Source organism: Melanaphis sacchari, unplaced genomic scaffold (genome assembly GCF_002803265.2).
Source record: "Melanaphis sacchari strain LSU unplaced genomic scaffold, SCAv2.0 Contig134_pilon_pilon, whole genome shotgun sequence".
NCBI lineage: Eukaryota > Metazoa > Arthropoda > Insecta > Hemiptera > Aphididae > Melanaphis > Melanaphis sacchari.
The window spans coordinates 531,127-557,013 of record NW_020270560.1 but is presented as its reverse complement, the minus strand read 5'-3'; the positions used below and the strand labels follow the sequence as shown (position 1 = coordinate 557,013).

General features: G+C 24.7%; 2 protein-coding genes across 3 annotated transcripts; one reads left to right on the top strand and one right to left on the bottom strand.

Annotated features, from left to right (window-relative positions):
* Positions 1-4,889: 4,889 nt before the first annotated feature.
* Positions 4,890-11,723, top strand: LOC112591449 (tyrosine-protein kinase transmembrane receptor Ror2). 2 transcript variants are annotated; one of them, XM_025335272.1, is made up of 8 exons: positions 4,890-5,025; positions 5,099-5,450; positions 6,785-6,972; positions 7,041-7,308; positions 9,693-9,938; positions 10,018-10,259; positions 10,348-10,503; positions 10,566-11,723. In XM_025335272.1, the coding sequence occupies exons 2-8, from the start codon at positions 5,378-5,380 to the stop codon at positions 11,406-11,408; spliced, it is 2,016 nt and encodes a 671-aa protein (XP_025191057.1). In that variant the 5' UTR covers positions 4,890-5,025; positions 5,099-5,377; the 3' UTR covers positions 11,409-11,723. The 2 variants fall into 2 exon arrangements, with proteins under 2 accessions (XP_025191057.1, XP_025191056.1); XM_025335271.1 differs by having other exon boundaries at positions 4,890-5,450.
* Positions 11,724-13,302: 1,579 nt separating this feature from the next.
* Positions 13,303-25,071, bottom strand: LOC112591424 (protein ELYS-like). Its single transcript, XM_025335240.1, has 20 exons — positions 24,520-25,071; positions 22,030-22,173; positions 21,807-21,954; positions 21,612-21,746; positions 21,400-21,550; positions 20,509-20,701; positions 20,320-20,434; positions 19,532-19,828; positions 19,278-19,411; positions 18,991-19,168; positions 18,789-18,929; positions 17,838-17,997; positions 17,544-17,780; positions 17,375-17,480; positions 17,144-17,313; positions 16,638-16,747; positions 16,425-16,563; positions 15,420-15,559; positions 15,253-15,343; positions 13,303-14,514 (listed from the first exon to the last, which is right to left on the bottom strand). The coding sequence occupies exons 1-20, from the start codon at positions 24,733-24,735 to the stop codon at positions 13,650-13,652; spliced, it is 3,870 nt and encodes a 1,289-aa protein (XP_025191025.1). The 5' UTR covers positions 24,736-25,071; the 3' UTR covers positions 13,303-13,649.
* Between the last annotated feature and the right edge of the window lie 816 nt (positions 25,072-25,887).

The window sequence follows — 25,887 nt, the reverse complement described above, 5'->3', positions numbered from 1 at the left end:
CTACTTATAAATTAAAATAAAGACTATTTTGTACCTACTACCTATATCATCAATTCTCAAACTGTGATATGTATACGGTATATGCACATTTAAAGTACAAAATGAACTCAACACTTTTTAGAGGAGGATCGTATTTATAAGATTAGTACATCTATTCTATAAAATAATATATTGTAATTTGTAGCCGTGTTGGTGATACTATAATTTTACACTGTAACAATAAAGAAAAATTAATATTTGTTCAAATAGATACTAATTTAATGTATATTGTATAATGATATTATTGTGTATTTCTCTGATATTTCTTAATTCTTATCATTTTCATAAATATTTAGTATTTAAAATATTTTTCAACTAAATACCTACATAGCTGTATGCCTGTATACGTATATGTTTTTGCTATAATTAATGATATAATTCATGAATATTATATTTAGCCTAGGTATAGGTATTAAGTACTAATTTGGAATGTAGATTTCTTACAACTAAAAATAAAACTATAAAATAAAATCTTTATAATTCATACAAGTATACAATACTGAAATGATAGAATATTCATAAAATAAAATATTAGCCTTAGCCCTCATAGGAACCTTTGTTGCATAAAAAGTACAGTATATTATTTTTGTATTGTATACACTATATATATTATGTGTACTGTACTATTGTAATATTCTGATTTCAATATTCAAGAAAGATAAGCTAAGGTGTGCGTTTTCAGTTACAATATAATACAATGATATTCAATTTGATTATAATTTAATATGATATAATAATTGGTTTTGGGCGTATCTATAGTTCCACATTAAATTGAATTTTTTTTTTTTGAGATAAGTTTTATTTTATAATTCGAGTTATCATTATGGTTATAATATGACGTGTGTCGTAATGTAGTATATATAATATATATATTACAAATATTACAATAGCTGTTCCCTTGCACTTCGTTACCTGTTAAAAATGACACATTTTGTATGATTCAATCTTTGTTTGTTTATTGTTATTTAACAGGTGTAATGATTTTTTTAGTTCTATCAAAACTTAAAAAAAAAATTACCTTATAATTTGTATGAAAATAATGAAACGTGTATATGTATTATACAGGATGTTTTTAAAATGGATGAGGTTACTTGTATTTGGGTACTCACCGTAGTGCTCCAATGAAGATTTTTTTGAATTTTATTTTTAGAATATTATCTGAAATGTAAAAATAAACGCTTACACTGTTATTTTTCGCAAAATTCTCATACGCATTGAGACGTCACATAATTCTTGCGTTGGTCGAGCGTTTTTCACCCTCCAATCTTTGACTAAAAAAAAGTGGTATAACACATCGATTTGTATGAGAACATTACAATATAAATAGTGATGATGGTTATTTGTTATTATTTAACATAAATGATTAATTAATACATTGCTTTACATTGCCAACAAATTAAAATGATGAAATAATAACAAAATTAAGGTTAACAGAGCTTTAAACTATCAAATTTACTGTCATATTATGTGTTTTAACTTTTAAGTGTATAAATAATAAAACATGATAACTTTTAACCATAATGTCATAACGTAAAGATAAAAGAAACTAACTATTTGTGTATCTAATACTGAAATTCCTGTTTTTGGATAACATAGTATCATAATGTTACTTAATTCGATATTCGATAAGATATACATTTTATTTTTCACTTATTATTATAATTTAGAGCTGTTGCGTTAACGACAGTTTTTTACCAGATACCGCTTAAAACGGATGGCTTTGTTAACAACACTTTAAAATAACGGATGTCCGTTCAACGTTGCCTGTAATATTATGTTATCGATTTCCTGTAATTAAATTTAGTCAGTTCCAATCAAGAAGTTAGTGAGTATAGAGTCTAGACAAATGTTGACTTGAAAGAGAAAACTCATAATATAGCATTATAGTGTACTATTTGTATAAAAAATTGCAACAAAAAGAAAAAAAAATATTTGGGTACATTCTATTTTATTAAAAAGAGAAAATTATGGTGTTTTTTATACCCATTTTAAAAATTTAAAGGGAGACGAAACAAAGTTTTTTAATTTCTTTTGAATGAATCAAGAAACATTTCACAAATTATGAGAATTAGTACAAGATAAATGTTAAGTGTACCTATTATGTACTTGTTAACAGTGGTATATTAGTATGGATACGCGAGTATAAGCCGTATACTCGTCAGCAGATTTTCGATTTTCGGTGTATATCCAATATAAAATATCATTCAGAATTTTATTTTGGGTGGAGGAGGGGAGCTGATTAAAATATATAAATATCGTCATACAAGCAGTAAAATACAAAAAGTACATAATATAACATAAAACAACATTTATTACAGTGTATATTAAATACTAAATAATAAGTTGTAAATGCCTGACTTAGTTATTCGCTATTGATAATCTTGTTTAAAACTATTTCATCTGTCATGAAAATATTTTTATGAATTTCCAATAACGCTAAGCTAACGAAACGATTTTCCGAAGTTGAATTTATCAAATATGATTTTAACCTTAGCATTGTGGAAAAACTACATAAATTGATGCAGTTGACATGGAAAATATGGCAAGTATTCTCAGCAATTGATAGAGATAAATGTTTTATCATAAAAAATTAAACATCTGTATAAGTAGAAACAAGAAAGTCTTGTTGATAGTTCTACTGAGGTCCATTCAGAAATCCATATGTCATACTTAACCTCAATAGAATTTTTAAAACCTGGCAAATAATCCCTGCGAAAATCAACTGCTTCACGAATAAAAACGATTTATTTATAAAAAAGGAAAAAGGTAAAATATACTGTAAAGAAAAAATAGTTACTTTTTGAGGCATAAAAATAAAACGATAATTTAAAGATGATATTAAATAATTTAAGTAAGAGATAAAAATAGTTCTCAATTTCTCATATAGTATTCTTCTGTGGAACAACGTGGATATTTGAACGATTTCGTTGATTAGCACATAACCTTGCCTATTTTAAATTTTTATCATTGTTGAGCCTTAGTAGTTGGTATATTTTTTTAAATTATATGATATGTTGTGTGGCTACAGCTATTAGTACTGTTCAGAATTTAATTATATATAGATAATATTTTTATGTCCAATTAATTTTATTAATTGTATGTACTTAAATTTAAAATACGATGTAATGTCTTTTCATTAGTTAATCTTACCGTAATTAAAAACATCGATAAGACATATTATTATAATATAATATGCCCAATTTATTTGAAAATATTTATCGTTTGAAGTTCAAATTGCTCGTCTCCTTTGTTTAAAATCATTTTTTGTGAATAAAATTTCATTGAATTTAAAACCTATTATGCTGTAGTAGTAAGTTCTTTGATAATGTCTACTACGACTAATTTATTTTTAAAATATTTATAGACAATTGCACGGCAAATGTACTACATGAAGGAAGCATTTTTTTTATATGTTATTTTATTCAACTCGTTCACCAAGAAAATATTTTTGTATTTTATTTAGTAAATACTGTATCTATACATTTCTTTATTCTATAGATATTTTATGGAGAAAAATATTAAGTCTTGTAAAGAATGATTTTATTATTCATTCAGAATACGTTTTTAGAATAAATGGTTAAAACCTATTTAAAAATAAATAGTATTAAACGCAATGAAAAAAATAAATTACGAAAAGAGCAAGAAAACAATATTAAATTTATAATGGATACTTGGGAACAATTTAAAAACAACAAAATATTAATGAATGACTATTTGCAAGCAATGGGACTACGTTTTTGTGCTAGTCACCAAATGTAATTTTTAAAAACTTATTATTATTAAATTTATAACGGATTATTTTTATATGAACAAAAAAAATATCGACTATTGACTATGTCTGTATATATTATATTTACCATACGTCATGTAATTTAGGAAAAAACAATTTTTAACCAAGCCAACGATGATAATTTGTTGACAGTCCTGAGGCTGCAAAAATTTAAATGTAATGAAAATGAAAATTTAATTGATTAATTATTTTATGTTGTACCTAAATTATTATACATAGTATAGACTATGGTATATAATATATATGGTACTATAGTATATACTTATATACACATATCATTTGGTGCGCAATGGTGTTGTGACTTTAACAGGTAAAAAGGGATCGAGGCGCAATCGTGTTACAAATTTTTTGCGCAATCGTGGTGTGATTAGTCGGGTCAAAAAAAAGAAAAATTGTGCAATCGTGTTGCACCGATTCAACTACTTGACGCTTGTATTAGAATATCTTTATTTTTCAATATATTGAACTCACTATTAAGCACTTATATAGGTATCGTGTCTTAGTACCTATACTTACCGGATTGTTTTTGATATCTACAATGTTGTAAGTATTATATTTATTTAGGTAATTTTCAAGTATTATTTTTTTATTTATATTATTATTAATGAACAAGGCCCGGAATGACTAGAGGAACAAAAATATCATTTAAAAACATCGATGATCAGGGGGGGAGGATTTGGTTGGGTGAATTTGTTTGCCAGCTATTTACATTTTAAGCTTTTCTTAAAATGTGTTATGCGGTATGCGGGGGGAGCTCCTCATTCCCATATACATTAATAAAAAAAAAAATGTTCAATTATACGATTCGATTAAACATTTAAACCTTCACAACGGTCCCGTAAACGACGAAATATCCGGCACGAGAGACCACGTCCGTCGGTGAGGGGATGGAGTGTCGTCGGATGGACTTTGTGTCGTTTTCTACTATCCGGAGAAAACGTTTAATATCGCCGTATTGTCGATCCGCGCCGGCAGTATCGCAGACCACAGAATCGATATTACATCACGTCGTATTACAAAATACATACAATACGCTTATCAATATCGACCGACTTTATGTACAGTGTTTTATCAATTACCGTTGTCAATAATAATTATTAATATCGTCATTATTATTATAATTATTTGATAATTAGGCCTGTGCGTTAAAATCCATTAAAACGTTTGTATTTGTACCGACCGGACTGCCCAGAGAAGTATATTTAATATTTATCAGCACTACGCAATCGTTCTTATGTTCTTGATGACAATCGTCCGTTCATCGGTCAGATTGCAGCTTTATCGTTGACTGGTTGAGTTGGTGTAGTTTACGATGGTCCGACGACGCTCGACGAATGCCGGCATAATTGTGACGATGTCGACGGCGCGTACCGTTTTAACGAACCGCCGGGCATAAATCAATCGAAACCTAAGTGCCTGGACGAGAGTCAAATCGTTTGGGGCCACGACTGGCTGTTCGTGTAGCACGCCTTACACAATCGCGTCCAAGAAGGCGATATTCAACGATTTATAAATGACATTCAGTTACAAAACAGTACAAAATAACCAATGGATTTCATTAAACGGACATCATTATTGTTCGTATTATCACTATTACTCATCAAGCAATCAACACAAGTCAGTAAGTATCCATTACAGTATAGTCCATAAATCAATTGAATGCATTTTATTAACAATTAATTAATGAATAATATTTATTAAAACCAAAAATGAATTGCAAGACAAAAATGTTTTATTAAAGCTTAAGGATTTGATGAGTAACGTAGTGATATTTCTTTATTAGAAATTAATGTTAATTTATTTTATAAAAATAAATCATTTTCAAATAAGTATAAGTCTAATAAATACATTGTTAGGTTAGCTAATATTTTAATTTTAAAACGAGTTATAGACATTTCAAAAGTCAAAACTGCAATATATGACATAGTTTATTCATTTTAAAATTTATTGAACTATCAATAAAAGCCTGTTTGTGGTGCTTCAGATAATATTCTTACCTTTATGTTTGATCATAGTTTAATTAAATCTAATAACAGTTAGCCACATGAAATTAGTTTTGCTTAACACAACTTTGTATGTTACATATGGGTTGAAGAGAGAATATAAATAGTGCTGTGACTACATCTTAATTGCATAAGGAATGTTTGTTTGATTTAAGATAAAAAATATTTCTATTATAATAATTGTCTTTCAAAATGCATATACATTTATAAAATGAAATATTTAGTTTAGATGTTGCAGAAAATATTTAGAAAATTATAAATAAATTTAGGCTAAAACTCGATGAATACATTAAATTTAATTAAATATTGTGTATAGCTTAGTATTTTGTTTTTGTATTATTTTTAGTTCAATTAAAATAAAGAAATGTTAAAAATCACAAAAATTATGTTATCGTGTTCCTCTTGCTGGTGTACCTATCTAAAAAATGTGGGTAATTTTTTTTAAAGGTATCATTGATTTGAATTGACATTATTTATTAGGTTTTTATGTTATTTAAATTTGGGTCTTGCTTATTATTTTATACTGGGACAATTTTTTCAAAATGTGTATAATATTATATACTTATTTAATACTATTATTTTTATATATCTTAATAATTATTATACCCAATTTATCACTTTATTTAGGTTTATTATACATTTATAAATTCCAAGTGTAATAAAAAAAAAAAATTCTGTTCTTTTATAATAAATATATAATCTAGTAGTTTTAGATTAATATTAAACTGTAAATATTTATCTTAATATTATAATATTATACAATAATTAATTTTTAAAGTTGTAATTGTACTAAAAAATATAGGCTCATGAGTTTCATAGAAGTAAAAAAATATGACCTTATCACAATGTTAAATTTATAAATATAATTTTTTTTTCATTCAAATGTTACAATATCTGAGCATTAAGTCTATGTGTGTTTTAAATACAATCATGATTTTGGATTTTACTATAGATCCTCCTGATGGATATTGTGCTCAGTACAATGGAAAGATATGTAGAAAATATTTAAATGCTTCAATTCTTATATGGTTTAACAACACTTTGAAAAATGAAGGAAGTGAACAAAATGAATTAATCACTACCGGTTTATGGGAAGAAATGTTACCTAGTTTTTCAAAAACATGTAGACCAGCAGCTGAAGTACTTAATTTGCTTAAAGTGTTTTGATTATTTTAGATTTATATTAATTTTTTTGTCCTTTTTTTCAGAAACTTCTGTGTTTATATGCATTTCCTCATTGTCAACAAGACAAATCTTATTTTCCACTTTGTTATGAAGATTGTATAGCAGTACGAGAATTGTTTTGTTATAAAGAATGGGCTTTGATCGAAGCAAATAAACAAAAGGGAATTTTTTATAAATCTAAAGGACATTTTTCTTTACCAATTTGTGAAAACCTACCGCATAATTCACAGGATGGTAAACCTGTATGTTCACATGCTATGCTTACAGAATTAAAACAAGATGAAATAACTAGTAAGTATTAGTAATTTATTTTAAAGGAACGTAATAGTTATTAATTTATTTTTTTATTATATTAGCCATTAGGATAGGTTAATGGTTAATGGTTAATGGTCAACTGTAATTAGATTCTAAGGGAATTAAAAATGTATTGTTTTTACAATGGTGACTTTTTTTTTTGTATTGGTCATTATGTTTTGGAAGAAAAAAAATGATTTAATTTTTAACATTAAAAATAGTGAATTATATCTTTGTTATTCTAGAGATAGTTTCTTCAAGAGTAGTAAATTCTAATACTTTCCAAAATAATGAGGAAAACATGAACATTTTTTTACATACAAATGATATTATTAAATTATTTTCAAAATATTATGGCTCTTGGTTAAAGATACTTGGAATTTTAAGAATTTTAATATTTTTCTTATTTATGGTGATAAAATAATACTCAATTATACTATTTTGTATCAATATTAAAATTGTATTTTTTTATTTAAAATTTTGTTTATGTTATTAAAGTTAAATGAATTGTTTTTTAGGAAGTTTCTTTTACTGTATCTACTTAATATACCATAATATATGTTTAATTAACTAAAATAATTAATAACTTTATAAAAATTTATATCTAAAAATAATTGTTATTTAGAGATAAAAATAAACATTTTTGATGGGTTTAAAGTAATGTTGCTATTTTTTATCTTAATTTAATATATATGCAACATAGGAATTTTGATGTTATGTATTTCAAATATACTAATTTATTAAATTAAGCGATAAAATCTCTGATAACAGATCTGAGTGAGTTTTGAAATTGACTTCAACATTTTTGATTTAACTTGTTTAAAAATTAAAATATGACAACTTTTTTAAACCAAATATTTGGAAGTTAATTTCAAGTAAACTTAACAAAAATTCAAATCTGTATTCAGTACTGACTAAATTAATCATTATATTAAATTTAGAACGTAACACATTTTTTATATTTTGTGTGTATATATTAGACGAAGTTAGAAAATACTTCATTCAATCCTTTCAAAAGAATGTCATACCCCAATTTGTTATCTCTGTCTTACAATACCATACTAAATTATACATTTAGTAGTTTTAATTTTGTGATTAGCTTAAATATTAAAATGGAATAACTTTTATAATTAAACTTAAAGATAATGTTCTTAATCCAAGAGAACACACATGCTTCATGGACTAAAAGACTAGAATTTTAAAAATTTGTTCATTGTTACAAGAATTTGAGATGTTTATGTAATCTATTCAAAGTACCTTCTAATTAGATGATAAACTAAAATTAGATACAATCTGATGTCAGTAATTTAAAAGTGTTCAAAGTTCATTATCAAGTTATTTATTCATCATCAAGTCTGAAAGACTGTGTACGTATTATAACGTGATATTTTAAAATAATTTATAATTTCATAATAATTCAATTATGGGTTATTTTTAAATTGTTTAAAAAAAAACGATAGAAGAGAATTATTTTTTAAAATAAAATTATTAATAAACTAATATTATAATATAGCGTGTATATGAAAGGTTAGGTTTTAAATATTTTCAATAAAAGTATTTGACAATTTTTATTTATTTGAGAACAATAAAATAATTATTATTTCAATTAATTGAGTTTTTATTGAAATATTTTAACACATAGTTAAAAACACTGTGTATGTGAATTCTTAACTACTAGACTTTGGTTTGTTATGCATTAGTGATAATTAGGGTTCGGATTTGAAGGCAAAAGCCTTTTTTTTTAATAATAATAATAGAAAAATAATTTTTATACAAAAATGTGTTTCATTTAATATTTAAGATGATGGATGTGTTTTTTTGCCTTTTTTACTTATAAATACATTTATAATTTATAAATTCCTTTTTTGTGTTTAATTTTTAATGGATTTGATAGTTTTATACACAATATGCGTCTTCTGAAGACGGTGCATTGTCGTTTATCAATTATTTTCAATGAGTTTGATTATTTGTAATATTTATTGATATTGCTAAATACTTTATTGAGTATTTGGTATTGCCAGTTAATTTAATGTTTCGAAAAGTATCCATACTACGTATCTATAGATTAAAATATGTTCATAATGCGTAGATATTAGATTCAAAATTATTTCAATTTTCTTTTTAATACAAAATAGTTAAAATATACAATATACAAACTATTTAATTTTTATAAATTTTGTAATTGCTTTTTATATAAATTAAATGCTTTTTTTTTATTATTTATTTAGTTTTTTAAATCCGAAAATCCTAGTGATAATATATGCAAGTATGTTGTTCCCTTAATTAATTTACCCATTTTATCATTTATATATAGTTTAAATTATTTTAATATGAACATTTTTTTTTCATTAAATAACTATGTGATAAATTATTTTTTTTAGTTGATTGCATTCGTGGCAATGGTCGTTTCTATCAAGGATATATTAATGTTACTAAATCGGGTTTGCCATGCCAACGATGGGATTCAAAATTTCCACATGAATTTGTAAGACCACCAATTAATGTATTTCCAGAAGTTCAAAATTCTGAAAATTATTGCCGAAATGCTGGAGGTGAAGTATCTTCTCCGTGGTGTTATACTATGGATCCTGAAGTGAGATGGCAAAAATGTGATGTACCTCTTTGTGGTAAGACTTTAATTATTATTTAGCTATAATTAAGTATTGTAATCTTTATTGTTTTACTTATTAGCACTAATGATTACAGATAAAAATGAAACTGAATTAGTGGAACCAAAATTTGATATCATTAATAATGATACTGCAATAAATATTATCACGATGATTTTAAATCATATTGAAATGTTCATTGATCAAACATCAACAACACATCTCCATATATTTCTTGTGATTGTTGGAGTTCTGATAATTTTAATATCAATCATAATTTTAGTGTTGTGCAACAAGTTAATGTCAAATAAAAATTCATATAGATCAACACAAACTCGAGTAAATATATATGATTATATTTTATATAAAAACCAATTACACTGTTATATAATTAAATTTTTAATAAAAACACAAAATTTAATCTTAGGAAGTCGATATAGATTTAGATAAATTACCAAGTAATTCTGCATACCATCAATATGGAATGTGTTCAAATCCAAAATTAGAAAAACTTGAATTTCCTAGAAACAATATAATTTATGTAAAAGATTTGGGTCAAGGAGCATTTGGGCGTGTATTTCAGGTAAGAAAAATAAAATAAAATGTATTAGAATTTTAACTGAATATATTTTTAATCATTCTTAGGCCAAAGCACCTGGTTTGCTGAAAGACGAAGAATTTACATTGGTTGCAGTGAAAATGTTAAAGGATGAAGCTTCAAATGACCTCCAAGTCGATTTTGAACGAGAAGCTTGCTTGTTGTCAGAATTTGATCATCCCAATATTGTTAAATTATTGGGAGTTTGTGCTTTAGGTAAACCAATGTGTTTACTTTTCGAATACATGGGTCGTGGTGATTTAAATGAATTTCTTCGTTCGTGTGCACCTAGCAATTACATCGTACATTCAGCTGAAGCTAGAGGTGATGTTTTTCGTGATTTAAATCTTACAAACCTTGATATGTTGAAGATAGCTCAACAGATTGCTTCTGGTATGGTTTACTTATCTGACAGAAAATTTGTGCACAGAGATTTAGCGACTAGAAATTGTTTAATCGATGACACAATGACAGTAAAAATAGCTGATTTTGGGCTTTCACAAAAGATGTACTTACAAGACTATTACAAAGGTGATGAACATGATGCTATACCTGTTAGATGGATGCCTTTAGAAAGCATTTTATACAACAAGTATACAGTTGAATCAGATGTCTGGGCGTTTGGTGTGTGTCTTTGGGAAATATTTTCTTTTGCTCTTCAACCGTATTATGGCATGACACATGAAGAAGTTGTTAAATTTATTAAAGATGGTAATGTTATGAATTGTCCTGAAAATACACCAAAATTGGCCTACGAACTCATGAAACAGTGCTGGAGTCGAAAGCCTGATTCACGCCCAACTTTTCGTACAATTTATCAGACTTTAGAAAATGTACGACAAGAAGTTGTTTGCCATATGAATGGACTGATTCCACATGCTCATTTGTAATTTATTGAGATGATTATACAACAATGTATGGAAACCAATTAATCTATATTGTATCATAATTCTATTGTGTAACTGTATACATTTTGTATAGACATATTGAACTACCAAATATTTGATTTATTTCTTCAATGACATTAATTTTGTTATATCATTGATTGAATCATTTTTTAAAGACTGTTTTAGTAGACTAGTAATTTATTCTTAGCTGATCTATACTCTTTAAGCGCTTGGTTTTAATATCTCAGTAGAAACTTATATTCAAATAATACAACATGAGTTGTGTTTAATTTTTCTATCTATCAATAGATTATATTTTCTTAAATATATTTTAATACTTATCATTATTATCAATAATTTATTTTAATGCAGGAAATAAAATTTGTTTAAACAATGTTTGAAAGCAATTCTATGATTTTTATAATTAACTCTTGATAAGCTGTACAATTTATAATATTTTTTTTTAGTCAATATCTTTACTTTGTAAGCATATACTAGTCTATATTTTACTATGTATTATCCTCCTAATATTCATGTCATGTATTTATATGTAATTTATGTTAGGTAAGAAAAAAAATTAGTTAAGAAATTAATTTAGATTTTCATTTCACTATATTTAATTATTCATGTTTTAATTACTTAAGTAAATCATTACCTTATTTTGTTTAAAATAACTACAAAATATTAAAAATCAAACAAATTTAAATTGTACATGAAATTTTATCTTTATTTGTTCTGATAACGATAGCACAGGTATTGGGCACACATTAATTATCAAACCGATTTTAATAAAATATTATATTTAAACTTTTTTTTTAAAATTACAATCAATTTATTTTTCCTTGTTATTATAATAATTTAAATGTAATACCTTATAACATTATTTCTATTTATTATTCCCGATGGCAAAATTATAAAAAAAATGTATGTGGTCCAGTTTTTACAAAAGGTTGGACACTCCTGCTGTAAACATTTAATTATTTTTTGTAGAATAAAAATTTTACCATTAATGAAATTTGTAAAAATATACAATAAAAAATTAATTACACACATTTCTATAGTAAATTTTGACACTGTGAAAGTAATATAAAACTGTTTAATAATTTTATAAATTTAATTAAATAATATAGCAAAATATATTATATTCAAATAATATGTTAAGAAAACAAAAAGATTGAATTGCTATAATTTTATATTAGGTTTAATAAAGTAAAGAATTAGTATGAATAAACACAAACTTAAGTATATCATGTATTAATGTAAACAAGTATTTTAAGTTCGCTGTATTCGAAGTTTAAGTTTAGGTATAGTTTTATTATTATTTGCTTCAGCAGAGATTATCCTCTAATCTGATTTTTGAACTTCAAAACTTTTTTGTATGCTTCAATTTATTTAAAACGACTATTGGTACTAGTTTCAATTTTGGATCTTCAACCGATGCTATAGTTTTGGGAAACTCTTCTACGTTTCATCAAACTATCTTTTTTCTGACACTTTGATCTCTTATTTGATATTATGTTAAGACAATCATTAATAATTTCAGAAGTGGGGGAGGGAGAATTTGAAGAAATACTTATAACTTTGACTTGTTTTGAATTTGATCTTGTTTGTATTTTGATGTCAGTCAATGAATTTGGTAGCTTATTCTTTTCATCATTACTCTGAGAAAATTTTTTATGGTTATGGATTTGCAAGGTTTTGATGATTCAAAAAGAGGGTTTTTTGGCGATTGGTGTACTTCAATAGTACATTCATTGTTTGCAAAATTTAAAATTTTTGTATTAATATGATTTAGTGCAATATCTTTTGATTCTACTAGTTTATAGGATTTTATTTCTTGATTATACAAAAAAGAATTTCCTTTAACAACATTTTTTTGAAAAGAAAAAAATGATGTTTCACTATTTTTTTAATTGTTTTAATTCACTTATTATTTTTTTTTTTTTTTTTAATGTAAGTAAGTTTTTACATTATCCATATTTTGAGAAATACAAGATGATTCAGTTTTTTTCTGATATATCATCAGTAACTATTTCTTCATGGTTATCTACAGTTGAATCTCGGGTTCTACTTTTTTCTGCATGTGTTTCTAAACTAAAATCGTCTAAATGTGATTCATAAAAAAAAACTGATGTTTGCTGAAACGGTGTTTCACATATTTCTAGTTGATTTTCTTTATTTCCAATCATATTAAAATGATAAAAACTGTATTCAGGTAGAGGATTATGTTCATTTTTTGGCAATTCACAAAAAAATATTGTTAAAAAGGGTATACTCATCATCATGATAATCTTTGTTTGGATCATCACATAAATCATCTTTACAATTTTCAATGTCTTCTTCAAAATAAAAAGGTATATTTGAATTTTCGGCTGTATTTTCTTCTAATGCTTTGGTTACACAACAATCTTCTTTAATTATAAAAGAAGTTTTGTCATCATCAATTACATTACCAAGAGTATTTTCATTTTCACCATCCCACATTTGATTATTATCATTTGAATGATGCTCTTCAGTAAGGCTATTAAAATAAGGAGTAGGATTTTCTAATGTATTAAAGAGCCAATCTCTAAGATATTTTACATTATGGAGATCTACCCTATTATCATTTTCTATTTTTCTATTTTTGATTAGTGAAACCAATTTCCCTCTACTTTGTTCACTTCCATCGGAGAATATGACATTTGGTTCTTCTAAATTTTCTTTATATTCACAGTCATGTGCAATATCAGATTTGTCTGAATTATTTTTATCAGTTGCTTCATTAACTATGACAAAATCGGGTTCATATAATTTTTTTCCACTTTCGTGTAAAATTAATGATCCTAATGAATTATTTTCATCAGCTGCTTTATTAAGTATGGCAAAATTGTGTTCATCTAATTTTTTTTCATTTTCGTTTAAAATAACTGGTTTTACTGAATTATTTTTATCAGTTGTTTCATCAAGTGTGACATAATCTAGTTTTTGTAAATGTTCTTCACTTCTTAATGTAATATTTAGTTCTCCTAAATTCATTTCATCAGTTGCTTCACCAAGTATAACATCGGATTCTTCTAGTTTGTCAATATTTTCATCTTTATATTTGACATCTGGTATAATAAGATTACTGTAATAATTAAAAAATTAAATAAAAATTAACAATATATAACTGTATACAGTATTTTTTTGGTTTAAAAATCATCAATGATTGGCAATTTTTTTAAAGATTTGAATGGTACTTTTTACTTTATTAGAATATTATAAGTTAAGAAAGTAAAGTTACCATGTATAGACTTATTCTTATTTAGTATTAATGAATTGAACACAAACACATCAAATTCCCATAAAGTTTAATTTAATTTAAATTACAAGGAAAAAGATTCTATGGATATAATATACTTAAGAAAATTTGGTGAGGTATAGACTCCATGAAAACCTTAAATATAGAATATCAAATGAATCAATTATAAAAACGGCTAATTTGAATTCAAAAAAGAAAAAAATTGCTAATAAATCATGTGTTTGAATTTAAACGAGTTTAAAAAAAATTATAAACAAAATTTGGTATGATAAATAATTTATAAGTAATAATAAATAATTACACTGTAAACTTTATTTTTTATTAATAGAATATAAAAGAAGCAATATTGAAATTTGTTCTAAATTTGTAAAAATAAAAGTATTACAAATTCATACGTATTGAATTTTGATGTTATAAAATTAATTTTTAACTGTTCAATAGTTTCAAATGTTTAAAAAGAAATAAATATGCAAAAGTAATTCCAAAATTTTAAATACCAATGACTTCAATAACTAATAAATTAAATTAAATTAATATTTATAATAATAAACTTATATTACATACATTTGAAAAGATTTATTGTTTTTTCTTATGGGAGTCGTGTTTTTGAAATTAATAAGATTTGTACCCATCATAAACCAAAACTTAGTGGTTTCTGTAATGATAAAAAATAATGATAAATTAATATTAGAAAAGTAGCAGTTATTAAATAACAAAGAAAAAAAAAATACCTTCATCAGAATATATTTTTTTATTGAGTTCTCTTCTGTTAATTGGAGGTATGTTTGTAAATGTGTTCATCAAACCAGTTGTGATACAAACATTTTTTGTTTTGGCTATCGATTTGTGTATTTCAAGGGCTTCCGAATACCTAAATATATTAACATAAAATTGAATTTTAATTATTACAAATTATTTTTTAAAAGAAATATAATTATAATTATTGATTTATGATTAAAATAAATGTGATGAGAAATATAATGAATACCATAAAACATCTTTAATTTTTAATATTGTAAATATAGATATTTTAATTAAATATTTATGTTTCCACATCAAACATGCTTTAGTAGTGGTTTCCAAATTTATTTTTCTCAAAGCACATCCATTATTAGTTACTATAAGTCAGATTATGGCACAGTATCAAATATACTATACATAAATTGTATACAAAATACTTTTAGGTTTAGAAAAAACAAACATTAGAATATTTATAATTAAATATTAAAATATATAACTGTACATTTTTTCTTGGACATGCTATAATGAATGAATTGAACATAATTATTAAAGTATTTTATATTAATTTTATACAAAAGTTTAAATATTTATGGCCACATAACATTATTACACAAATCCTTTTTGAAGAATTATAATAACATAGAAACCTAGAGTTGTCTTTTGTCAAAATTTAATTGGAAGAATAATAATTTCGATTTCAGTAATCCAGACATCATTAAGTTTCTTAGTGAAAAAAATTCTCCAAAAACTTAAGTTTTGCCTATTTTTATTTATTTATTTTTTTTTTTGTTTAAAATTGAGTTATTGTTTAAAAATGTTATATTTTATGTTCAGAATAGTAAGTGGTCTGTATAATTGTATTTTGTATACTTCCTATTATTTAAGTAATAAAATTAATAAAGCTATTGTAACTTCATTAAAACAGACATAAAAGAAGCATAAGTTACTATTGCAATGCAAGTTATAAAATTGTTTAAATTTATAATTCAATTTACCTTTGTTCTTGTAATAAAAATTTTAAATGAATTGATTTAGTGTCATCAAATTTTTGTAAACAAGAAACAAATAAGACTTTTTCGTTTTCATCTAAAGGATAGTTGAGAATTCGTTGCAATTGGTTAGTATTTCTGCATTCTAAAATTAATAAATTTGACTTTAATTTAATTATAATAACATACAAGTCAATAAAGAAATTATTTGTAACTAACGTTCAAAAATATTTTCAAATAAAATATTTTTTTCATTCATATCTCTTGAATGCATGTAACACAAAGCATCAAAACAATTTCTATTCCTTATAAGTAAATTGACATAAAATCTGAAATCATAACACTTAAATATAATAATTGATATATTTTTATATTATTAAATACTTCATAAAATTAATTATCTATCCAATCCTGTTACATGCTTTGATTGGTTGCTTTAAATTTTTTTTTAATTTATTTTTTTAAGATATAGAGTACTCTAATTGTTTAAATTAATGCAAACTGGATAATATTTAATAAAATATGTTTAATTTTAATCAAGTGATGATTTTAAACTAAATAAGTAAACTAAGATAATTATAAAAATATAATTTATAACCTGTATGTTAATTGTAATAAGATTATGGCTAATTTAAATTTAATTAAATAGTTTGTAAAATTTCAAAAATTCAATTTTATACTTTTTTATATTAAAATAAAATTACATTGAGGTAAATGATGCTTACTTATGATCATCAAGAGAGATTAATTTTATTTTAAAGAGATTTAAGTAATATTGTGCCCAGTAATATTGTTCTTTAAATACTAGTAGCTTCATGACACTCCAATGAAACCAATTCCAAGATTCATCATCAATCAACCATTCATTATAACTGGCAAAGATAAGCATAGCATCCTATCAAATTAATAATAAAAAAAATTATTTAAAATAAAATAAAGGATGAAAATAAAATTACTTCAAACATGTCATGATCTAAAAACCAGCTGGCATTACAAAGTTTGTACAATCGTTCATTTTTATAAGAAACGTTGCGCAAAAGATTTGTAGTTGTTTCATTCAAACTAAAATAAATCATGTTATTACATTTTCAGTTAATCAAAAAATTTGAAAATATTTAAACGAACTTTTGCAAATAACAGGCATCAATCAAAAAGTAAGCAATAATAAAATCTTTGACAGTGTTCAAGAGTTCAGTATTCAAATAAACCATTAATAGACTTTGAACATTGGAAGGTGGATACAAGCTTTTAGTTTCTTTAACACATTCATGTTGACATAGTTCGATTGATTTATATCCATTAGTTTCATTTGTAATAACAACGTCAATAAGATATAATTGTAAATCTCCAAAGTCCATTCGACTAAACATTTAAAAATTATTTAGTTAATTGTATTCACTTAGATATTTAACCACTAACCGTTTATTGGAATACTGGATAAGAGAATTAAAATCAAATTGTATAGTTTGACACACAGAATTTTCTTGTTTTGGTAAGAGTTTTAAACTGAGAAAATAATTAAGTGCATGCAAATATTGAGTAGCTGACTTCATTATTTTTTCTTGATAAACTAAGTCAACTAAAATTAGAAAGTTAATTAAATTTCTAAATTAATATTTTTATTTTTTATTATATTTATTTTAGTTTGTATAATCTGTATAAAATATATTTAAAATAGGTACAATAGAGAAGGGATACATAAGAGGGCCTGATTGAAGAAGTCATTCAATAATAGTACTATGTGGCATGGGTAGAGGTGGTTAATCGATTAGTAAGTAACGGCACCAGCTAAACTTTAAACGTCAACCAAGGTTAGGTAAGATCTAATATTAAATTTATAAATTTTTATTCAGTCTCATAAAAAAGTAACCTAAAGGTGGTAATTGATTTCATACAATTTGGATCGATCATATCCTTAAATAAATTGGTTCTTGTCAACTTTTGTTATTGACAATCTGAAGTCAAAAAATCACTAAACTCCGTTAATCTCAGCAAAAAATATTTAAGGCAGCTATTAAAAAAAGTAAAACTTCACTATAAGCCACACCCATTGTCCTCATTAAGAAAACAGTCCAAATACCCTAGATTACTCCTAAAAGAGACGAGGATTCTGCATAATAATTAATAATTATACAAATCAACCAGTTGTAAAATGTAGTAGTTTGGATAAAATTATTATTTCACAGTTATTTTATAATAAATTGGTAATTATTTTGAAGAAAATCTAAATTTAAAAGGAAATTACTTCTTAATTGATGATGAAAAATAATATGTATTTTCAAAACATCATTTAAACAATCTTATTTAACTAATCAACATGTATAATTTAAATTATTTTTATAAAAACAAATGTTTACATAACATATTTACCATTTAATATTTGAATGTCGTCAATAGAATGCAAACTTTCATAAAAATTTAAGATTTGCAACATTTGAGACAAACAATTATATAACATTCTTTCATTTTTATTGCAAAATATCTTATCTGAGCAGTCAAATAAAGAATCACCTAAACATAATTTAAATAAATAATAATGAAAATAATCATATTGCAAAAAATTATAAATTACATAATTGATCAGCATATTTTTTGACAAGTTTAAAGTGATTCCAAAGACATTGCATTAATAAAAGCATTGCTTCAGAAGAACCATTAGTTCCATTTTTATATTCTTCAGTACATGCATTAAAAATTGACATAATGTTGTTTTCTACTAGAATAGAAACTACAAAATTTACTTTATCAGGCTGAAAAAAATAATTAACCATAGATTAATAACAGATTTTGAAAATAAATCTAAGAACATAGATTTTGAGTGAAAAAATTAAAAAATTAATACAATATTTTATTTCTTACCAAACTGTAATTTAGATAATTATCTGATTTATCCCAAAAAAATGGTCTTAAATTTGCTAATAAACACTGGTTGAATATTAACTTTGGATATATTAACAAGCTCCAATTTTTTAAAAGTAATTGATCCAACATTTCTTGTTTAATATCAGCAAGTTTAAATCTAATAATTTTTTTGCCTAACAATCATATTTTTAGGGAAAAAATTAAGTATATATATAACAAAACACTATTATTGAATACAGTGAAATTATTACCAAAATATGTTGAAGATGGATAATAAAGTTCTTCAAAATTAATTCTATAATTATAATTAAATGGGCGTAATGTTTCATCATAAGTATTTAAATCTATATGATTAATATTATAAGACAATTTCACAAAAGAAGCATAGGAACTTGATACTTTAAAATGACTTATTATTTTTGGCTTCTGGGCTTTGTACCACTGGTTAATATCAAACAAAAAAATGTAATATTCAGGGCTTGCATTTGAATATCGATAAATTTCCATTAACATGCCAAATAATTTAATTTCAGAACGTTTCTCAAAACCTAGAAAATATTCAAAGATTTTAAATATAATGAAAAGAAAATAACTACAGTAGAACCTCGATTATCCGGGGTAATGATAGGGAGAGGGTCACACGGATAAATGAAAATCACGGTTAATCGAGACTTTTTATAATAATGAAATTTTAAAAATTTTGATTCAATTATAATTAGAAATACATAGGTACAGTTTTATAATAATGAAATTTTAAAAATTTTGATTCAATTGTAATTAGAAATATACATAAGAAGACGTATACATACAATAATGTTATACATACGTTCTACATCCATACCTACAACAAGTTATTAGGGCTTAAAATATGAAGTTATCGTCAAAAATGACATTAATACGATTGTCGATATCGAGTATTATGTTTAAAAATGTTCGGAAGAATGGGCACGGTTAATCGCAAACACGGATAATTGAGTCATGGATAATCGAGGTTCTACTGTAATTAAATATTATGTTATATTATATACAATTAGATTACCATTGTCATTTCTGACCCAGGCGTCATCACATAAAGTTGATGCGGCTATACATTGACCAAATCCAGTTTCTTTCCATAGTGTCATTTTTAATTGTATACAATTTTTTTTGTTTACCTTTAAAATAAACATAATAATATTTACTTTAAAAGAAAATGATTTAAAATGTAAATTTATAAAATTTAATTTACTTTGTATAACCAACAGCCATTTGACATCATAATTTTTTGTTCATAGTTTAAAGCAATCATCATTGCATTTGGAAGTTCAGAATTATTTGATTGAATAACCCAAAGATAACAAATATTTTTTGGATCAACAGGTGGTTCAAGAAAATGAAAATGGGTTATTGGCATATCATATATAGGCTTTTTTAATTCACAACTAAAAAAACAATAAATATGTATTCATAAGTTTTTTGATTTTATATGTATTATTTATAAATAATGATTAATTATTAATAACTAGGACTCGGATTTAAATGCACTTAAAACCATACAAATATGCTCTAAAAAATAGTCAAAAATGCCCTTAAAAAATGCATTTTTCTACAAAAATCACCTTAAAAATGAAAATATGACTTCAAAAATGACATATTTTTTTATACAATTTGTAATTTATAAATAAGATTTGATTATTTTTTATTATTTTAGTAAAAAAAAACTGAAAATTCGATTGATGTTGACTCACATATATTTTGGCCGTTCTGGAGAAATATTATTCATTCTAAACATATATTAAAAATTAAATTTTAAGTAAGCCTATTGTACTTACTAAATTTTGAGCATTGCATTGAACAATAAGATAAAAACTGAATCGAATAATTTATTTTTAGATAATATTTTGAATTGGCTAAATTTGTGTAGTATATTGAACATATTATATGCATTAAAAACAAACAAAATGACCCAAAAATGCTAAAAATAAAAAAACGTCGAAATATGCAAAAAAATGCAATATAAAATTTGTTGCTATGAAACCCTCGTTATATGAAATGGATTATGTACTTGGAACACATTGTGTAAGATCAACCAAACAAATATGCATTTTGCATTGAAATCCGGGCCCTATTAATAACTTACATTGATTGCATAAGTGTACAGTCCCATAATTGTAAGTGACCTGTGGAATATCCTATAGCAACAGCATTAATGTTTCCATTAAATAATAAACTAGATACGCTGAAGTCTAGTTTGTCACTGTATTTTTTTCTATAATAAGTACAAAAATTTTCTAAAAGAAACATAATGATTAATAATTTGTTTAAATTTTATTTTTTAAATTAAAATTTTACCATTAATTAACATTGCTAAATGGTAGTCGTTGTCATTACTCATCTGCTCAACTTTTTGATAATCACAATTTTTCTTTATAATGAATAATTTATTAAGCTTTAATTCATTTACATCAATTTTATTCTTTTCCAATTCTATAAAATATTAATTTATAAAAAATATTTTTATACTTGAGGTATATTTGGTTAACATACGGTTTTTAATGTAATGTTCTTTTAAATCGATTGCATAAACTTCTCCTGTTGCCATACCAACTAACAATATAGTAGACATTTGTTTTAATTCATTACTAAGTTGATTGTTAGGAAGTGATTTATTTAGTATCTTTGATATAAATGATACCTAAATTAATTAAAATGAAAACATTTTATTTAGTTTAACAACTTGAGATTAAATTTAACTATATCAAATACATACAGGACTTGGTAAAGCAATACAACAAATTGTGGTTAATTTTGGTAATAGGCATATAAACAATATGCCAGAAGATTTAAATGAACATCCAACTAATAATAAATTATTTATTTTTTTGCTATTGTGTAATTCTTTGACAAAGGTTATCTGAAAAAAATTTACAGAAAATGTAATTAGATTTACAAGTATTTTATATAATTTTATCAATTTATGTCACAGACAGCCAGATATGGTACAATCTGTTTTGAAAAATCATCATAATTAATAAACAGAATCTCAAGTACACAATCTATAAATCTATGATGATTAAGCTTATAGATTAGTTGATTTGAAAACTCTCTCAGTTAATAGGCACTTAAAGTTTATATATTTTATATTATAGAAAGCTTACATTGATGTAATACACTTTAGAAATTAACATTAGATAAAAACTGAATAAATAAAATGTTAATTTTTCAGGAAATTGACTATTTATACTGTTCTATTTACTTCAAATCGTCAATAATTAAGATCACCCTTGCTCTGTTCAAGTTCCACTACAGTATGTATTAGAAGCCTTGATTGGAAACGTGAATTAATACGTACATGAATTTAATATCCGTATTCACGTATTTCAAAGTTATTCATGTATACACGGATATTTGTACATATATAAATATATATATTATATTTATATGGTGACCAGCCTTAATGAACTGCACGTGTCGAGCAAATTAACTGATTACTATTTGTATTATATATTAGAATAATAGATAATAGATAAAGATACCATTTTTCGTTATCTTATTCACACGTCTAATTATAAGCAAGTATATGGTATATCTAATATTGTATTGTGCGGTTATTTGTTGTAAGCAAGCTCTTGAGTGGAATGCATTATTAATTTTATCAATAATTTATAAATTTGATTAGCAAATAGTTACTTTACTAACACGTATTTGAACAGTTGACTTTTTTTATATTGCGTTTTCGTCAAATATTACACTTACATTTTTACAATAATGAGTAGAAAAAGAAGTTAGGTTTGGGAATATGCTAAAAGAAAAGGAAACAAAGCATATTGTGAATTATATGACGAAGATGAAAATAATGAATATTCTTGTGTTGGTGGAACAACTAGGTCTATAATAAGACATTTAAAAATTATGCATAAAGTTTATCAGCCAGAGACATCAACATCTAAGAGGTATACACATTAGAAAATAATAAATATACATTTATACCTATTATTTGCTGTTAATGTGAATTTACTTTTTTTTTGTAATTACTACAAAAACAATTAAAACAAAAAACAATACAGCTATTATAGATTCATTATTCATTATATTAATGATATTAGCTAGATATTCATAAAAAATATTCTTTTTTTATCTAAGATTTGAACATTTAATAAAAGTTTCCTTGTAAATAGGTCATGATAGAACTAAAAAAATTTGAAAAATGCATTTGCACCTTTATTTGCAAGAGAAAGCATTCGATCATTCGTTATCAATTAATTAAATAATATAGAAACTGATGCATATAACGTAAATACACGATGTGAACCATTACTTCAACAAAGTGCACTTGAGTTCCTTTACGGTGATGATGTTATTGAAGTCAACAATTTGACGACTGAATTTCAAAATTACTTAGCTGAATCTTAATTAAAGTTCGATTTGAATCCATTTGATTGGTGGAAATCTAGAGAAAATAAATTTCCAAGAATTGGAATACTAGCAAAACAATATTTATCAATACCCACCACATCAGTGAGTTCCGAACGATGTTTTTCCACAGCTGGGAATGTGGTAAATTCAAAAAGAACGTCATTATTAACAAAAATGTTAATTTATTAGTTTTCTTATACCAAGATCGAAATTTAATACCATATTATTATTATTATTATTTATTTTATTGTTATACTTAATTATTTATAAATTATTATTTTTTTTTATATTGATAAAAGTTTCGTTATTATTATGAATACACTTTTTATGATTTATCAATATAATATACCTACTATTATAATTTTTCCTAAATTTTGTTATAAATCTAATAATTTTGTAATAATTAAGAAATTCATTGAATTATTCAATATTGAAATCATTGTTATTTATATGTTTAATTTAATTAATCATTCTACAGTATTTTTTTTTTTAGATTGTTTAAAAATCATCGTTATAAATTTACCAAATGCTTTTGTTAAATTTTCTATAAATTTTGTGTATCTTTATAAGTACATGGTATGGCTAATAATAAAGTATAAATTAAAATACTAAAATACGTGAATATTTGTGTACACGTGTAATTATTTACGTGTACATGGATTTTTTAAATACATGGTTTTATATATTCGGATGTTAATTTCACGTGAATATGTCAAAGCATGTACATGTAAAATAGGGAGCTCTAGTATGTATACTACAATACAAACCTACCGTAAACACAATACACTCACACTGGAGTTGACCATACAATAATATCAATTCAATAACACAAATGTAGTTTTACCTTTAACGATTTGTTGGTTTGAATGTCACTGAACGATCTGGAATACTCAACACACTTAGTTTTCGTCGAGTAGAGATAGAGGTTGGCCTCGTTAGTGAACCATGCATATTGAGTGCTGTCAATCCAACCGCCTCTCGCATTATTGCGATCCAATCCAGAAAGGAACGGGATTTTATGAGTTTCTAACACTTTCATTGCCAGCGTCGAATTAGACATAGTTAACGTGACTTCGAACAATCACGATATTATGTCTTCAATGAATTACATACGTGTTAATATGTTGTCGGCGAATTCCATTTAATATAATATTATTATAACCACAACAATATTTTGATTAATGTTGTTCCTGGTCTGAAGAAACGTCTTTGGCGAACACTGTAAACTAGATAAATCAAAAAACTGCTTTAAAAAAAAAAACTGTGACGTGCACCGTGCACAACACCGAAAACGTTTAGATGCAAGAACTCGAAATCGAAATAGTGGCACAAATAAACTTGTAGTATAAAATATCCATAACTTTATAAAATTTTATCTTGGCGCCCAAGAGCACTGAGCAATTGTGTCGTATTTGTCGTAGACAAAATAACTATATCATGTCAACACGTAAATGCGCTCAAACGTAGCGGCGAATTTTATGACCAAAAATCAATAACCGGTGAACAACATCTGGAAGTATTGATTGGTAACCGCTGACCAATGATATTGCAGTGCGTTTGTTACCACGTTTGATACCAGAGTGGTATTTACCATTACAATGTTAATTTGACTTATATTTCGTAGGAAATTATTCACGCACTGGTATAAAGAATGTATTAACATATTTAACATATTAATTGTTAACTGGCGTACAACAGCGACTTATAAATAATCTCGATCAAAAAATAATAATTATATTTAGATAGTTGATAGTTGATTTACGACAAAGATATTATGAAAATCTATAGCAAATAATACAAGTGATATATTACAATAATTTATTATTTATAATGATGTTAAACATATAGGCATCAGTTTAAGTGGTGCCACTGATACTTGAATATTGGCAACGACAGTTCGATTATTTAGTATATTACAATAGAACTTGATTAAACAAAATTGACTGTATAGATAGAGTGATATTTTATGCAGACGTATAATTTTCATTCAAAAATGCTTTTACTTAACAAATAAAAAATGAACTAAATGTTATTTTCTATAACAAAATTAAAAACTATTGTGTTTTTAGATATTTATAAAATACGCACTCGTTAATCAGACTTATTTAAATAAACGGAATCAATTTAATAGTCTCAATAGTTCAGCAATTATTGTTCAATAAGATATCAAAAAGTTTTTCGAAAAATAATTTATATTTGAATTCATTTCCTA

Excerpts from the sequence above, each read along its gene's own strand:
- LOC112591449 (XM_025335272.1), top strand. The coding sequence starts at position 5,378 with ATGGATTTCATTAAACGGACATCATTATTGTTCGTATTATCACTATTA. Across the intron at positions 6,973-7,040 it reads CATGTAGACCAGCAGCTGAA|AAACTTCTGTGTTTATATGC; the intron begins GTACTTAATTTG and ends CCTTTTTTTCAG. Across the intron at positions 7,309-9,692 it reads AAAACAAGATGAAATAACTA|TTGATTGCATTCGTGGCAAT; the intron begins GTAAGTATTAGT and ends TATTTTTTTTAG.
- LOC112591424 (XM_025335240.1), bottom strand. The coding sequence starts at position 24,735 with ATGTCTAATTCGACGCTGGCAATGAAAGTGTTAGAAACTCATAAAATC. Across the intron at positions 21,955-22,029 it reads GTATTGCTTTACCAAGTCCT|GTATCATTTATATCAAAGAT; the intron begins GTATGTATTTGA and ends TAATTAATTTAG. Across the intron at positions 19,829-20,319 it reads CTGGGTCAGAAATGACAATG|GTTTTGAGAAACGTTCTGAA; the intron begins GTAATCTAATTG and ends AATATTTTCTAG.